Below are 17,813 nucleotides of genomic sequence, written 5' to 3'. Positions count from 1 at the left end.
AATATTCTGGTTATACTTTCCATCTGTTTTCTCACATAGAAAATAAGAGAGATACACAGTATACGAAAAAAAGAAAATAAATAAAATATAAAAGAAAATTGAGAGAAAACGGAATCGCTTTTTAAACCCTGAGTCATTGAATAATTTTATGCAGAAAAGTAAATTGATCTAATCAATATCCTTTTAAAAAGTAGCACACATGCTTTAGAAAAGTAATTGAGCAACTCTTAATATACTGAGCGAAAGTATATTAAGGATTCATTGTTACTGAGTGATATTAAGGAATCATTGTTAAGGGGATTGTGGTTATGTAAACAAATTATTTTGGGGGATCCATGTTGACATATGAGGATTTAAAAACAGATGACAATGCCAGGGATTTACTTTAAAATGCTTCTTCCCTCCAAAAATGAGAACAAGTGAAGCAAGTATGCCAAAATGTTAATAATTATTGAATCTGGGTGGTGGCGATATTGAAATTCATTATATTATTTTTCTTGGTGTGAATGCTTAAAAACTACAATACAAAATACTAACCAGAAAAAGAAAAAAAATCATTCAACCTTAAAAAAAAAAAAAAATGCAACCCTTTTCTGTTTTTCTTTTGTTTGTTTGTTTGTTTTTTGAGGCAGTCTTACCCTGTTGCCCTGGCTAGAGTGCCATAGAGTTAGAGCTCACAGCAACCTCAAACTCCTGGGCTCAAGTGATCCTCTTGCCTCAGGCTCTTGCCTCAGCCTCCAAAGAGGAGGGCTCAACCTCAAACTCCTGGGCTCAAGTGATCCTCTTGCCTCAGCCTCCAAAGAAGCTGGGACTACAGGTGCCCAACACAATGCCTGGCTAATTTTTTCTATTTTTAGTAGAGATGGGTTCTCGCTCTTACTCTTGAGCTCAAGCAATCCATCCACCTCAGCATTCCAGAGAGCTAGGATTATAGGAGTGAGCCGCTGAGCCCAGACAAAAACATGCAACCCATTAAATGTGAAATTTAGTTACTTTGTCTTCCTCTCTAATACCAGAAATAAAAGCTTCTGAAATGTAGATTTTGGAAATACTATATATTTTGTTAAAAGAATCTATCAGTAATGATGTTAAAAATAAAAAAAAAAAAACCTTGTCTTTCAACAGACAAGTACAGACAAATCACATTTTATCAGATCACTGAATAAGAATTAGAGGAACAATCTCTTGATAAGACATTGAAAATCTACCCAAACTCACATCTTTATTTGGAAGAAATTACTTGGAAGGATCAAAATATTTTTATGTCCCTATTTTAAAACCAAAATGGTTACCGAGCAAAAGACAGGCAGAAAGAAACACTTTGTAAAAGACTGAGGAAAGAGGCCTTCTCTACTGAAATCAAAGGTGTGAGAAATAAGAACCTTTTAAGTTCTCAGATGCCTATTCTGGTCTCTAATACAAGTCCTGAGATTGAGAGAAGTCAGACTGTTCATTCAGGTGTCGAAGTATTGACTCTTCTATTAAAAATGGAAATAAAACCTTCAATCTAAATTCTACCCACATTAGCAAGTTTGGAAAACACTCAAGGATTGAAAAGCAGACCTGCTGTTTGATCCTGCAATTCCTCTACTAGGTGTATATGCAAAAGACCAAAAATGACTTTGCAACAAAGATACTTACACCAGATTGTTCATTGCAGCTCAATTCATAATTGCTAAGTCCTGGAAGAAGCCCAAGTGCCCATCGACCCATGAATGGATCAATAAGTTGTGGTATATGTATACCATGGAATACTATGTAGCCTTAAAAAAAAGATGGAGATTTTACCTCTTTTATGTTTACATGGATGCAACTGGAACATATTCTTCTTAGTAAAATATCTCAAGAATGGAAGAAAAAGTATCCAATGTACTCAGCACTTTCATGAAACCAATTTATAATTACTCACACTTTCTTATGAAAGACAGATCACAACTATAGCCCAGGATGAAGGAGAGAAGTGGAGGGAGAAAGGGGAGGTTTGATAGAGGGACGGTAAACGGGGGGACCACACCTATGGAGCATATTGCAAGGGTACAAGTCAAATCTATCAAGTATAGAACATAAATATCTTAACACAATAATTAAGTAAATGAGGTGAAAGCTATATTAATTAGTTTGATGTAAGCACTCCAAACTGTGTAAAAAAATCAACACAGTGCACCCCACAGATGCATAAATGTATTCATGATCTATGTTATGACTTAATAAAAGGAAAAAAAATAAAAAATAAATTCTACCCACAGTAACCTGATCAAACACAATTAAAGTAATGCTTCAGACAGTTCTAGAAACAATATGGCTATTGAGAGTGGCAAGTTGGGGTTTTTGTTATTGATTTCCTACCCGTTCCCACCCCCAGCATCCACAGGACCTGAACCCATTAACTCAACCTCATGAACAGGTTCCTGTCTGCAAATACATCGTTGGAGCTTTCTTTAGAAAAGGAAGCTGTTTATCAGCGTCTGGACTAGCAGAACTATGGATCACCTATAAACAAACCATCTTCCTGCTGCAGCCAGTCCAGTTTCACCGTGGTGTTCACCTAGCTTTGTGAGAATTAGGTGCTCTCTCAGCAAGAGAAAACAAAAATCTCTCCTAAAGTTCAGGCAGAGGAAAACAGACAATACAAACTTGTCCAACTTCAAAGCACAAGGCATATCTTTCACTAACTACACAGTAATCCCAGCAGGAGTGACAATGGAAGCTTTCTTCCCTATTATTGTTTGAAACAATCACAAGCTATTTTGCTTGTATTAATTAGTTTATATGTAGTATTAGGCAGCCCTGACTAGAAAAATGCTCTTTGTTACCAAATGAATAGAGTAACAAATGAAACCAAAAGCTTTTTTAAAAAATTGTTTGGGCCTTAGAAAAGGAGTTTCAGGCCTTTTATACTTGAATGTGGGTTTATCTTTACACAGGTCCCTGAATTCACTCTGAAAGAATGCAAGTGGATGTGCCAGACAATACCATGCTAAGCTGATTGAGCGAAGTGTATATTATACTTTGCATAACGAGAAGCTGCATTGGAATTATTTTTACCTTCTCTGAGTCTGGGGCAGACTGATAATAAGAGAGATGCCCTCAATACAAGCTTGCAGAAAAGGATAAGAGCAAGTCAGTCCTGGGCTAAAATTTGTACAAATTACATGTGAAGAGCTGACATATACCAGCAGGCGCCTCAGTGGCCAGAGGAACTTGGGAACCAAGTGACTCAATGGTCCACAGCTCTCCAGTTACCTCTCTCCATGACCTAGTACCAGAGTTCACAGAGGGCTCCTTCCAAATAGGCCTAGTTTCCCAACTATCAATGGCTATCACTGTTCCCTTCTACCAACCTGCTCAATAGAATTATCAAAAGCCAGGGTTTGAACCCAGGTCTAAGATTCCAAAGCCTAGGTAGCCATTAAATTGGACTACTCTTCAAGATCAATTGTTAAATTCATTAATATAATTTCCAAGACCCTGTAAAATCTCCAACTGTATAACCTAACCCATTTAAGCTAATTCTAGCATTTGCCAATCTTTGAAGTGTAATATTCCACTATCACTGATTTCAAGCTACAGCATTAAGTCAGCTCACAAAATTCCTGAAAATCCCTCCCCCACCATGAGCTGGCAGAGGTGGCTCTGGGGACATCACTGTTGACAACCCCATACCCAACTATACTGCAGCTGTCCCAAAGTAAATTCTAAATGCTGTGCTCTCTTGCTCTCTCTTACCTTGGGACGTTTGACATTCACACATGCTTTTTCTTCTCTTTTACCAAAATAACTTATAGTCATTAGTTCCCAGCCTGCTGGTCTTCCTTTGGGAAACCTTTCCTGATCCTCCAAGTCTTTTCCGGATGTTCCACCTTACCCCTAGAAAACCCAACACTTCCTGGGTCATCATTCATGACACAGTGTTGGGCCTTCTTGCTTCCTTATCTATCTCCCACTACACTTCTAAACTCTAGCAGGACCAAAGCCTCATTCCTTGTACCCCCCCTAGACCTGCCACAGCGCCCTGTGAATAATAAACATTTTTGCTAACCTGGATCAAGTAACATGCACCCGATGTTACTCTGAGTATTAATACAGATTATCTCATTCATTCCTTAAAACAACCCCATGAGGTTGGCTCCACTATTGCCATGCTCATTTTGCGGGTGAGGAAATAGAGGCACCAAGATGGTGAGCACCTGCCTCTCAGTCTCAGGTAATTAGTCGATATCAGAGCCAGGATTTCAACTCAGGCAGTGGGACTGGAGAGCCCATTTGCACGCTTCAAGGTACCAGTATTTCTTAACCTTTTTTTTTTTCTTGTTAGTGACCCTGAAGAGAAAATTTTAATTAAATTTAAATTTTCCCTAAGGAGAAAAAATGGAATGCTAAAGAAGATTTTGTTGAGCAGGGTTAGACTTTGGAATGATTTTGCATCTCCCAAGATCTAATTTCTGCCCTATTATAATATTCCTTCCATAGGATATCTTAGAGCAACATACAGCTTTGTAGATAACCCCACGTTTTAATCACTGAGTGGTATTTGAATTTATTAAGTCTTTTCACTACTGGATATTTAGAAAATTTTGTACTTCTTGGTTTTCAAGCAATGCATCAATAAATCTTTTTATACACTCTTCCTTGAGCTCATGTGTGAGTGTCTTTCTAATGTAGATACCAACACAGGAGCAGGGTATGTGTAAAGTATATGATTTTAATAGATACTGTCAAATTACCGTCCAGAATAACTGTACCAATTTACTTTCCCACAGAGAATTTACGAGAGTACATATTTTTCCCCTGGTGTTTATTTAATAGAACCTCTTTCTACTGTGGGCAGTGTTAAACATTTTAATTAATTAAGTCAGATGGAAGTATTTCTATTACTCACCGGCTGATAGTAGCTTACGTAACAGGAAAGACATGTGGATAAGATGATGCTGTTGGAAAAAAGGCTGACAAATGACAGTCACAGCACTGGGTGTTGAGATGCCTTGTCCACAAAACCTGTTCCAGGGCCTAACTCACTTCACTAAACGCGAGGCATAGTCACTACCCTGGGAGGAGGTGGAGGTACAGTGGACTTTGACATGGTGACCTCAGGTAAGAGGCAGTAAATCTCTTTACCCATCCTCCAAGTCTCTAAGGCACCACAAAAACTACTGAGAGTAAGGGAAACCAAACATCCCCAGTAAATGAAGTGTTGAAAGGGCAGTGATCCATCCACCAGTTAGAGAAATACACATGATGACAGTAATTCTAAACATCCCAGAAAAAAAAAATATACTAAAAGTTTAAAGAACTACAAGAACTTTATCCATATGATAAAATCCCCAGGTCTTTTAGAGGACAAAAAGAACATGTATAACAAAAGAAGTTTAAAAAAAAAACCCTTTTTTGCTTTTCCCCTTTCTTCTTTCCCTCTCTCACAAATATATACACCTCTATCTGAAATACATACAAAACTTAACAGCCCACAAAATGCTACAGAAAAAAGTGTGGAACAATGTTCTGTATTACTGAGGTTCAAATTTCAATCAATATGGCTTTTTCTTGAAGGTATACTTTTTTCTTTAACCTTGGCCTAAAAACGATTCTTATAAACGAGAAGGGAGGTCATACTCTAGAAGGAGAAAAGGATAAAACAATAAATGGGAAACTGTACTTACTGAGCACTTACTATGTCTGTCACATGCTTCACATATATTCTATCGTTGAATCAGTATAACAATACTGTGAGCTATGATTGATTACATGAGAAGAAACCAAAGCTGAAAGAGGTGAGCATTACTGAGGCTCTTTATCTGGCAATCAGGGGAACGGGGTTGTGAACTGAAGCCTAACAACCCCAGAGTCTGTTTCCATATTGTACCACGTAACCTACTGAATATGAAGGAGTTCGGTAAGTACTCAAATAGATCAGGGTGTAAAATAATCTAAACAGTGAATGTCCCAGCCACATTCCTGCTCTCCACGCCATAGAAAAAGGAACTCCTGTGATTGCTGTTCAGAAGCTTCTAGAATTGCATTTTGCTTGCAAAGTTCCTAGAACAGGTCAAGGCAAAGTGATAATTACGAGAGGAAGACAATGGCAGAGCACTGAGAAAACTTGTTATAAAAGATCTATTCTGAAATATTTTATTAAGCCCAAGAAAAGCCAAGCATGGAAAATGGCAGGATTTACTAACGATTTATCTTGATTTAGAGCTTGATGCCTAGAGTAACAGGCAAGCGAGGCTCTGAAGACTAAGGCCCCCTATGAACAGAGGCCAGTTCACTAAAATCTCTTGTTCATTGTTCCAGCTGCTTTCTGAACTAAATGGCACCTCACTCACAAAAGCACCATTATCCACAAAGACCCACCCAATGATAATGAGAGAAATATACATGATGCTGAGTGTCAAGCACACATCCTTAAAATCAAGTTAAATATCCGACAGAACTACAATTAGCTCACCCCTATGCCAGTGTGGGTCACTTACCTGGGGCTGTGAAATGACAGGGGTAGAAGAAGCAGCAGCGGCCATGACAGCTCTGTAGGGTGGGCGGTGATCAGGCCCCAGCACCCCGGTGCAGGACACGGGAGTCAAGTTCTCGTGCGTGTGATCAGATCGAGGTCATGCTAGGAGAAACTGTGTACCTGGAAAAGGATAGGAACACCCACATTTAGTATAAGAGGATAAGCACATGGCAGTGAAGTACCACTGGCCGGAGGAGGCAAAACTCCAACTCCCAGTCCAATACGAAACATAAAGTAAGTATGCTTATGTTTTCTCAAGAAACTTAGCTACCATTTTCAAGATTAAAGTAAGAAACTTCTACATTACAGGAATGGGTCAGAAGAGTCAGTCTCTCAGACAGGTGGTTGAGGAGCTTTGTAAATCAGACTCCCACATGTTTTTACATTTCTAAAATCCTTCTCACAGCCTTAAAAAGAGGATGTTAAATAAACACAAAGTATAACCAGATCTTCTCTTATTGATATTCATTAATAAACCTCAGAACCCTGGCTCACACCTGTAATCCTAGCACTCTGGGAGACATAAACCAGGGGATCGCTTGAGGTCAGGAGTTCAAGACCAGACCTGAGCAAGAGCAAGACCCCATTTCACCTAAAAATAGAATTAGCCAGGCCCGGGGCACAGGCCTATAGTCCCAACTAATTGGGAGGCTAAGGCAGGAGGATCTCTTAACCCAACAGATTGAGGTTGCTGTGAGCTATGCTGACACCATTGCCCTCTAGTCTTTACAACAGAGAGAGACTCTCTCAACAAAAACATAAAAAATTCGGGGGAGAGACAAGATGGTGGACTGAAGCCAGCTTTCAACAGAGGCTCCTGTCCAGAAGGAGAGTTAAGGGACAGGAATTTAGTAAGTATCCTGGTGGATTTGAGCCGCACCAAGAGAGAAGGTTGAAGAACACACATCAACACCGCTGAGGCAAGCTGTAATCACAAGGACGCAAACAAAAGGTACAAAATCCACCACCAAGCGGACGGGAGTCCCCCTCCCCCATGAGACCGGCTCAAGAGTCCCACAATTAAACAAACGGGCAGAAATTAAAGGCCCTCCCACTACACTCCACGGGAGAGACCTTCTAAAAACTGGACCTACCTCCCCTACTAGGGTGCCATGGCATTCTCCTGCCAGGCATAAAACTGTATAAAACTTTAAAAATCCTTTGCTGGCAACCCTGAACCCCCAACACACCCCTGCCACTCACTGAGGTCTGGAGGCCTGTCCCCCAGGAGTTTGCATTCTTGGGTGATTTTTCAAGGGGAGTGGACAGTCCCCGAGCTACAACTGGTCAGCGCTGACTCTGAGGCATGCGAGGGAGGAGAGGGCACCCGGCTAAGGGGGAGTCACGCCTCGGCGGCACTTCCCTGCGGTGTGGTGCAGCAGCCCTCCCCATGCATCAATATGGCCAGGCATAAAACTGAATGAAACTCTAGCTTCTCCCCACTCTCACTCAGGGTCTGGGGGACTGTCCCCCAGGAGTTCGGATCCTTGGGTGATTTCTCGAGGGGAGTGCACAGTGCCCAAGCCGCGACTGGTCAGCACTGACTCTGAGACACGCGAGTGAGGAGAGGGCACTCAGCTGAGGGGGAGTCACGCCTTGGCGGCACTTCCCTGTGGTGCGGTGTAGCAGCCCTCCCCGGGCAACAATATGGCCAGGCATAAAACTGAATGAAACTCTAGCTTCCCCCCACTCTCACTCGGGGGTCTGTGGGCCTGCCCCCCAGGAGTCCAGATTCTTGGGAGATCTCTCGAGGGGTGTGGACAGAGCATAAACTACGGCGGCTCAGTGCTGACTCTGGGGCACGAGACAGAGGAGAAAAGGGTCGGCTGGGTGCCCACACCAGAGTGGCAGTTCCTGGAGGCAAATCAACAGCCATTTTTTCTTTAACAGCAAAACGGCTCACTTCTGGATATTCTGAAGCCACACCCCCTGTCTCCCTGGGCAACCAGAGGAGGCCACCAGTGAGCAAAGGATTTGCCTGACACTGCTCACAAACCCAGGAAGCTTCCAGGACAGGGTCGACTCAGAGAGGTAATCGGACACAAACCTCCAGCAGCAAAGACGTTTGAACTCAGAACAGCCCGTCTTCTGTACGCGATTTTAGCAGAAACAGAGACAGAAACCTGCAAAGTTGTCTGTTCCGTTCTGTTCTATTAGCAACATCAATCAGGGATGGGGCTAAGCCTGAGTGAAGACTTCCCTCCCACCACCTGCATCAAGCACTCAAAGATGTCAGGTCCCATCTCCTCCTGCTAGATAGCAGCAGACTGCAGGGGCCTGGCAGGCTTCCTTGCGATTCAGGCAGGTGCAAACCCCTGGACTATCTGTTCACTGCAGGCAACTGGGTTAGCCATCTACAGAGATACCAGTGACTGGGTCCGACAGAGGGGCAAAGCGGGGAAGGAGACATCAACCTTCCCAGACTGATCTATTTGCTAGGTGGCTCCTCCTGACTCCACACAGCACTGGAATAAGCCATATCAGAGTAGTCACCAGACCCCTATGATCCAGTTCCCAGAGACCTCTTGAACTCTCCCACCAGAGACAGGTACTGATTTAGACAATCGATTTGGACCTTTTGAATTGAACTAATAGACTGAGGACTTTTCAGGCGGTGCCCTGGGTATGCGGTTGTAGGAAGGTTTGATTTTCCTTTCCCAATTGATGCCAGAGGTGGGCGGGCGGGGCGACTTAATTGCTGGTTGTTCCACACAGCTGAGACTTCAAGCCAGAGTAAATGTTACAATAGGATCGAACAGAAACCAACTGAAAACAAGACAGAACCACTTCGCCCCACCACACAAGACAGGGCCCCAGTTTTTCAGGCCACAACACTGTAGGGGGCCTCGATAAAGCCCCAGGGGAAAAATCAAAAGGAGTAAAATAACCATGGGGTGGAATCAGCGGAAAAACTCTGGTAACATGAATAACCAGAATAGATCAACCCCCCTAAGAAAAGATACGGCAGATGTGATTGAAGATCCCATTCATAAACAACTGGCTGAGATGTCAGAAATCGAATTCACAATTTGGATTGCAGACAAGATTAATAAAATGGAATTAGGAATTCGAGGAGAAATTCAAAAGTTGTCTCAAGAATTTAACGAATTTAAAGACAAAAACACCAAAGACTTAGACACACTGAAGCAAGAATTTACAGCCCTCAAAGATATGAAAAATACAGTAGAATCCCTCAGCAACAGAATGGAGCAAGCAGAAGAAAGGATTTCTGACATTGAACATAAAGTCTTCGAACACTCCCAATCTCTCAAAGAGGAAGAGAAATGGAGAGCAAAAACGGATCATTCACTCAGAGAACTCTCAGATAATTCGAAGAAAAGCAATATACGAATAATTGGGATTTCAGAGAATGATGAAGTGGCCTCGAAGGGCACAGAGGCCCTTCTGCATGAAATTATGAAAGAAAATTTTCCAGACATGCCTAGAGAATCTAAAATTCAGATAGCAGACAGCTTCAGAACCCCAGCACGATTCAACCCCAATAAGTCATCCCCCAGGCATATCATAATTAGCTTCACTAAAGTTAATATGAAAGAGAAGATTCTCAAAGCAGCCCGCCGAAAGAAAACCATTACATAAAAAGGAAAGAATATTAGAATAACTGTGTATCCCTCTGGGGAAACTTTTCAAGCCAGAAGAGGGTGGTCATCGACTTTTAATCTCCTAAAGCAAAATAACTTTCAACCCAGGATCTTGTATCCAGCTAAACTGAGTTTCATATATGATGGAGAAATTAAATACTTCAATGACATTCATGTGTTGAAAAAATTTGCCAGAAGTAAACCAGCTCTTCAGGATATTCTCAGACCTATCCTCCACAATGACCAACCCAACCCTATACCACAAAAGTAAACTCACTCAGAAACTTCGGATCAAACTCCAACTTCCACACTGGCGAAAGGATTAAAAATGTCCACTGGACCTTTGAAAAACTCGATACCCAAAATTCCACCAGACTTATCAATACTCTCCATTAATGTGAATGGCTTAAACTGTCCTCTAAAGAGGCATACGTTAGCTGACTAGATACAAAAACTCAAGCCAGATATTAATTGCATACAAGAGTCACATCTTAACTTAAAAGACAAATACAGACTCAGGGTGAAAGGATGGTCATCCATATTTCAGGCAAATGGTAATCAGAAAAAAGCAGGTGTTGCAATTTTATTTGCAGATACAGTAGGCTATAAACCATCAAAAGTAAGGAAGGACAAGAATGGTCACTTCATATTTGTTAAGGGTAATACTCAATATGATGTTAATATCTATGCACCCAACCAGAATGCACCTCAATTTATAAGAGAAACTCTAACAGACATGAGTACCTTGATTTCCTCCAGCTCCATAATCGTCGGAGATTTCAACACTCCTTTGGCAGTGTTGGATTGATCCTCCAGCAAGAAGCTGAGCAAAGAAATCTTAGATTTAAACCTAACCATCCAATATTTAGATTTAGCAGACATCTACAGAACATTTCATCCCAACAAAACTGAATACACATACTTCTCATCAGCCCACGGAACTTACTCCAAAATTGACCACATTTTAGGTCACAAGTCTAACCTCAGTAAATTTAAGGAATAGAAATTATACCTTGCGGGCGGCGCCTGTGGCTCAGTTGGTGGGGCGCCGGCCCCATATACTGAGGGTGGCAGGTTCAGGCCCGGCCCCAGCCAAACTGCAACCAAAAATGGCCGGGCGTTGTGGCGGGTGCTTGTAGTCCCAACTGCTAGGGAGGCTGAGGCAAGAGAATTGCTTGGGCCCAGGAGTTGGAGGTTGCTGTGAGTTGTGTGGGGCCACGGCCCTCTACCGAGGGCCATAAAGTGAGACTCTGTCTCTACAAAAAGAAAAGAAATTATCCCTTGCATCTTCTCGGACCATCATGGAATAAAACTTGAATTGAGTAACAGGAATCTGCATACTCATACAAAAACATGGAAGTTAAATAACCTTATGCTGAATGATAGCTGGGTCAGAGATGAGATTAAGAAAGAAATCACCAATTTTTTGGAACAAAACGACAATGAAGACACAAACTATCAGAACCTCTGGGACACCGCAAAGGCAGTTCTAAGAGGGAAATTTATAGCACTGCAAGCCTTCCTCAAGAGAATGGAAAGAGAGGAAGTTAACAACTTAATGGGACATCTCAAGCAACTGGAAAAGGAAGAACATTCCGACCACAAACCCAATAGAAGAAAAGAAATAACCAAACTTAGAGCAGAATTAAATGAAATTGAAAACAAAAGAATAATACAACACATCAATAAATCAAAAAGCTGGTTTTTTTAAAAGGTCAATAAAATAGATAAACCTCTGGCCAACTTAATCAGAAAAAAAAGAGTAAAATTTCTAATCTCATCAATCAGAAACAACAAAGACGAAATAACAACAGACTCATCAGAAATCAAAAAAATCCTTAATGAATATTACAAGAAACTTTATTCTCAGAAATATGAAAATCTGAAGGAAATTGACCGATACTTGGAAGCACGCCACCTTCCAAGACTTAACCAGAATCAAGTGGAAATGTTGAACAGACCCCTATCAAGTTCAGAAATAGCATCAACTATACAAAACCTCCCTAAAAAGAAAAGCCCGGGACCAGATGGTTCACGTCAGAATTCTACCAAACCTTTAAAGAGGAATTAGTACCTATATTACTCAACCTGTTCCAAAAGATAGAAAAAGAAGGAAGACTACCCAACACGTTCTATGAAGCAAACATCACCCTGATCCCCAAACCAGGAAAAGACCCAACAAGAAAAGAAAATTATAGACCAATATCACTAATGAATATAGATGCAAAAATATTCAACAAGATCCTAACAAACAGAATCCAGCAACACATCAAACAAATTATACATCATGACCAAGTTGGTTTTATCCCAGGGTGTCAAGGCTGATTCAATATACGTAAATCTATAAATGTAATTCAGCACATAAACAAATTAAAAAACAAAGACCATATGATTCTCTCAATTGATGCAGAAAAAGCTTTTGATAATATCCAGCATCCCTTCATGATCAGAACACTCAAGAAAATTGGTCTAGAAGGGACTTTTCTTAAACTGATAGACGCCATCTACAGCAAACCCACAGCCAATATCATATTGAATGGAGTTAAATTGGAATCATTTCCACTCAGATCAGGAACCAGACAAGGCTGCCCATTGTCTCCATTGCTTTTCAACATTGTAATGGAAGTTTTAGCCACCGCAATTAGGGAAGAAAAGGCAATCAAGGGTATCCATATAGGGTCAGAAGAGATCAAACTTTTACTCTTCACATATAATATGATTGTGTATCTGGAAAACACTAGGGACTCTACTACAAAACTCCTAGAAGTGATCAAGGAATACAGCAGCATCTCAGGTTACAAAATCAACATCCATAAATCGGTAGCCTTTATATACACCAACAACACTCAAGTTGAAAAAGCAGTTAAGGACTCTATCCCATTCACAGTAGTGCCAAAGAAGATGAAATATTTGGGAATTTACCTAACAAAAGACGTGAAAGATCTCTATAAAGAGAACTATGAAACTCTAAGAAAAGAAATAGCTGAAAATGTTAACAAATGGAAAAACATACCATGCTCGTGGCTGGGAAGAATCAACATTATTAAAATGTCCATACTACCCAAAGCAATATATAATTTCAATGCACTCCCTATTAAAGCTCCATTGTCATATTTTAAAGATCTTGAAAAAACAATACTTCGTTTTATATGGAATCATAAAAAACCTCGAATAGCCAAGACATTACTCAGAAATAAAAACAAAACAGGAGGAATCACGCTACCAGACCTCAGACTTTACTACAAATCGATAGTGATCAAAACAGCATGGTATTGGCACAAAAACAGAGAAGTAGATATCTGGAACAGAATAGAGAACCAAGAGATGAATCCAGCTACTTACCGCTATTTGATCTTTGACAAGCCAATTAAAAACATTCGGTGGGGAAAAAATTCCCTATTTAACAAATGGTGTTGGGTGAACTGGCTGGCAACCTGCAGAAGACTGAAATTGGACCCATACCTTTCACCATTAACCAAGATAGACTCTCACTGGATTAAAGATTTAAACTTAAGACATGAAACTATAAAAATACTAGAGGAGAGTGCAGGGAAAACCCTTGAAGAAATCAGGATGGGCGAGTATTTTATGAGGAGGACCCCCCGGGCAATTGAAGCAGCTTCAAAAATACACTACTGGGAATTGATCAAACTAAAAAGCTTCTGCACAGCCAAGAACACAGTAAGTAAAGCAAGCAAACAGCCCTCAGAATGGGAGAAGATATTTGCAGGGTATATCTCTGACAAAGGTTTAATAACCAGAATCCACAGAGAACTCAAACGCATCAGCAAGAAAAAAACAAGGGATCCCATCGCAGGCTGGGCAAGGGATTTGAAGAGAAACTTCTCTGAAGAAGACAGGCGCACGGCCTTCAGACATATGAAAAAATGCTCATCATCTTTAATCATCAGAGAAATGCAAATCAAAACTACTTTGACATATCATCTAACTCCAGTGAGACTAGCCTATATCACAAAATCTCAAGACCAGAGATGTTGGCGTGGATGTGGAGAAAAGGGAACACTTCTACACTGCTGGTGGGAATGCAAATTAATACATTCCTTTTGGAAAGATATATGGAGAACACTCAGAGATCTATTCCATCCTGTAATCCCTCTACTGGGCATGTACCCAGAAGACCACAAATCACAACAGAACAAAGATATTTGCACCAGAATGTTTATTGCAGCCCAATTCATAATTGCTAAGTCATGGAAAAAGCCCAAGTGCCCATCGATCCACGAATGGATTAATAAATTGTGGTATATGTACACCATGGAATATTATGCAGCCTTAAAGAAAGATGGAGACTTTACCTCTTTCATGTTTACATGGATGGAGCTGGAACATATTCTTCTTAGTAAAGTATCTCAAGAATGGAAGAAAAAATACCCAATGTACTCAGCCCTACTATGAAACTAATTTGGGGCTCTCACATGAAAGCTATAACCCAGTTACAACCTAACAATAGGGGGAAGTTGGAAAGGGAGGGGAGGGAGGGGGGTAGTGGGTAGAGGGAGGGGGATTGGTGGGATCACACCTGTGGTGCATCTTACAGGGGTATTTGCGAAACTTGGTAAATGTAGAATGTAAATGTTTTGGCACAGTAACTGAGATAATGCCAGGAAGGCTATGTTAACCATTGTGATGAAAATGTGTCAAATGGTCTATGAAGTGAGTGTATGATGCCCCATGATCATATCAATGTATACAGTTATGATTTAATTAAAAAAAAAACATAAAAAATTCAGAACGATACTATATTCGCCACTGTAAAGTATGGCCCTACTGTTCAAAAGCCTTATCTGATTGTTTCCACATGGCAATTTAGTCCAGAAGGTAAACATTTTTCATTTTAAGAAAAATTTAGTAATTACTTTAAGAAAACCTTCTTTTTAATGTGATTTTCATACTGCCCAGCAATATCCTTTTCCTTCATTCAAAAGGAGTACAGTGTGTACGTGAGTACTTACACAGTGAGTAAGACTGAGCGAGCTTCCACCTTCAGGGAACTCCTCTAAACTTTCTAGTTTGACCAACATGCAAGATGATACCTGAACACTTTTCAACTATTGGAAAATGACACTTTTTAGAATAGTAAAAGTAATGAACCACAGAGATCACAAGATCCAAGTTTTGTGCAGTCGAAGAGGTAGAACTGAACGTTTAATCCAAGTGTCCTGTGTTGGCCCAGTGATGCTGGGCAAGTCACCAGCTAAGCTTTTCTAAGAAATAATCTAGGTTTGATAGATCATAGAAGTTAAATATAGGCGGCGCCCGTAGCTCAGTCGGCAGGGCGCTGGCCACGTACACCTAGGGTAGTGGGTTCAAACCCAGCCCAGGCCTGCTAAGCAACAATGACAACTACAACCAAAAAATAGCCAGGTGTTGTGGCAGGTGCCTGTAGTCCTAGATACGAGGAAGGCTGTGACAAGAGAATCACTTAACCCCAAGAGTTTGAGGTTGCTGTGAGCTGTGATGCCACGGCACTCTACCCAGGGCAACAGCTTGAGTCTCTGTCTCAAAAAAAAAAAAAAGAAAGAAAAAGAAAAAAGGAAGTTAAATATAAACTTTAAATTCTAATTTTTATCTGTTCTTGTGTATTATCCGTCATACTATAGTTTTGAGCATTTTAGGTTCTAATTGTTTAGAACTGTAGAACCTTCCTAATTTCTTCTCCTCTGTTAGAGTGATTATTTTTATTAACAAATAAGGAGTAAGGTTCTCAAGCTATCTTGGTTTAACATTCAACACAGAATTCATTCCATACCCGCCCCGAGACAATACCAATGGTGTCCTTAGTCGCAGTTTTAGGAGGAAAAAAAAACTGCTGCTTATCATGCTATGAATTTAATGAATAGCACAGGAAAAAGGTATTTGTGCACAAGAATGCCTTTTCTTTTTCATAATAACTGCAAGCGCCAAGCCTACCCCAGGAAAATTACAGGCCTGCACGGAACATGTTTCTACTAAACTTATTTCTGGCACCATCTGTGGCCACACCTACTTTCATTTTTCCTCTCTCCTTATCTATGTATAGTTCCCATTATCTTGCTCTATTGCATGTGAGATAGACAGATGAATATGTCCATAGCATTATAACTGAAAAACACAAAAATGGCTAAGGTTCTAGTCTTAAAAACTCATACTGTGCACTTGGGTCCAATATCATTTTAGCTAAGCTAAGTCTTTAAGCAGTTTAACCAGAATATTTTTAAGATTCATAATACAGAGAGTTGGCTGAAAGAAAGGCAGATACAGGCACCTAGCTTGTAGTAAAGAAAAGGATATAGAAATAGATGTGAGCCCAAAATAAATATGCTATTAAAACATTACTGCTAACAACAGGAGGGGGAAGAGTGGGAGACTGGGATCTAATGGAAGCCCACCGGATGCCAAGCTTTGGGGCAGTCATTTCATGTAGAGTTTGAGGCAGATGTCATTAACCCATTTCATAGAGGAGACCCCTCCGAAAGGTCATGCAATATATACACAGACACACAGCCAGGGAGTAAGTGAGGGGAGATCTGAACCAGGACTGACTCGATGGCCCATGTTCTTTCTATAGACCAACTCTCCAACTGAAAGAAAATTAAGAAGAGATGGGAGGTACATGGAATCTTCAAACAGGTAGAAAACGAAGAAAGGAGGAAAACCAGATGGCCTGCAGAGTAACTCCGAAACAGAGAACCCAGTACTGTTCTCATCAATATAAAACTTCAATAATGTGACCCTCAGCCAGGCGCGGTGGCTCACGCCTGTAATCCTAGCATTCTGGGAGGCTGAGGCAGGTGGATTGCCTGTGTTCAGGAGTTCAAGACCAGCCTGAGCAAGAGTGAGACTCCATCTCTAAAAATAGCCGGACATTGTGGCGGACACCTATAGTCCCAGCTACTCAGGAGGCTGAGGCAAGGGAATCACTTGAGCCCAGGAGGTGGAGGTTGCTGTGAGCTGTGATGCCACCACAGCACTATACTAAGAGTGACAAAGGGAGACTCAGTTTCAAAAAAAAAAAAAGTGATCTTGATTTTATGCTTCATTTCTATAAGACGCCTAATAAGATGTCATGTTATTAGATTCATATTTTCAAGAAGAAAATGAGACAAAAAATTAACTGCCTTTCCCTAAAACATTTGCAACCTCATTTTGATCCTTTTGTGGAACCCATTCGCACTTTATAAAAACTCTTTATAAAATAGCCTATGGTTACTTAACTCTGCCAAATACAAGGGCTAAACAACATTAGTTCAAAGATAAAAATCAGCCCTCTGGGGAGTAACATCTTAAAAACTACATTTATGAAATCTATTTACTTCCTGACTTTCTTACAAAACTGCATAAATCACGGAACTAGACAAGACAAAAAAAGACAATATCCTAAATAATAATACCATTCAGCCTCCAACTAAGTAAGCTGGTTCACTTTGGCAGACTACCTCCGTCCCTTATCAGAACCCCAAACTATCAACTACAGAGCTGCAGTGAAACTTAGTAAATGTAGAATGTAAATATCTTAACACAATAACTAAGAAAATGCCAGGAAGGCTATGTTAACCAGTGTGATGAAAATGTGTCAAACGGTCTATAAAACCAGTGTATTGGTACCCCATGACCGCATTAATGTACACAGCTATGATTTAATAAAAAAAAAAAAAAAGAATTCTTAAGGAAACACACCCCTCTGAACTCCTCCATGGGCTTGA

The 17,813-nt window shown here is 40.6% G+C and overlaps 1 protein-coding gene across 5 annotated transcripts in view; it reads right to left on the bottom strand.

Annotated features, from left to right (window-relative positions):
• The window catches only part of LPAR1 (lysophosphatidic acid receptor 1), a 187,720-nt gene that overhangs the window by 105,100 nt on the left and 64,807 nt on the right, over positions 1-17,813 (bottom strand). For all 5 annotated transcript variants that reach the window (XM_053566033.1, XM_053566052.1, XM_053566058.1 and 2 more), the window contains exon 2: positions 6,471-6,628. In XM_053566033.1, coding sequence (XP_053422008.1) covers positions 6,471-6,515 — 45 coding nt within the window. In that variant the 5' untranslated portion in view covers positions 6,516-6,628. The remainder of the gene's footprint in view (positions 1-6,470; positions 6,629-17,813) is intronic.

Source organism: Nycticebus coucang, chromosome 2, assembly GCF_027406575.1.
Source record: "Nycticebus coucang isolate mNycCou1 chromosome 2, mNycCou1.pri, whole genome shotgun sequence".
NCBI lineage: Eukaryota > Metazoa > Chordata > Mammalia > Primates > Lorisidae > Nycticebus > Nycticebus coucang.
This window is presented reverse-complemented; position numbering and strand designations above follow the sequence as displayed.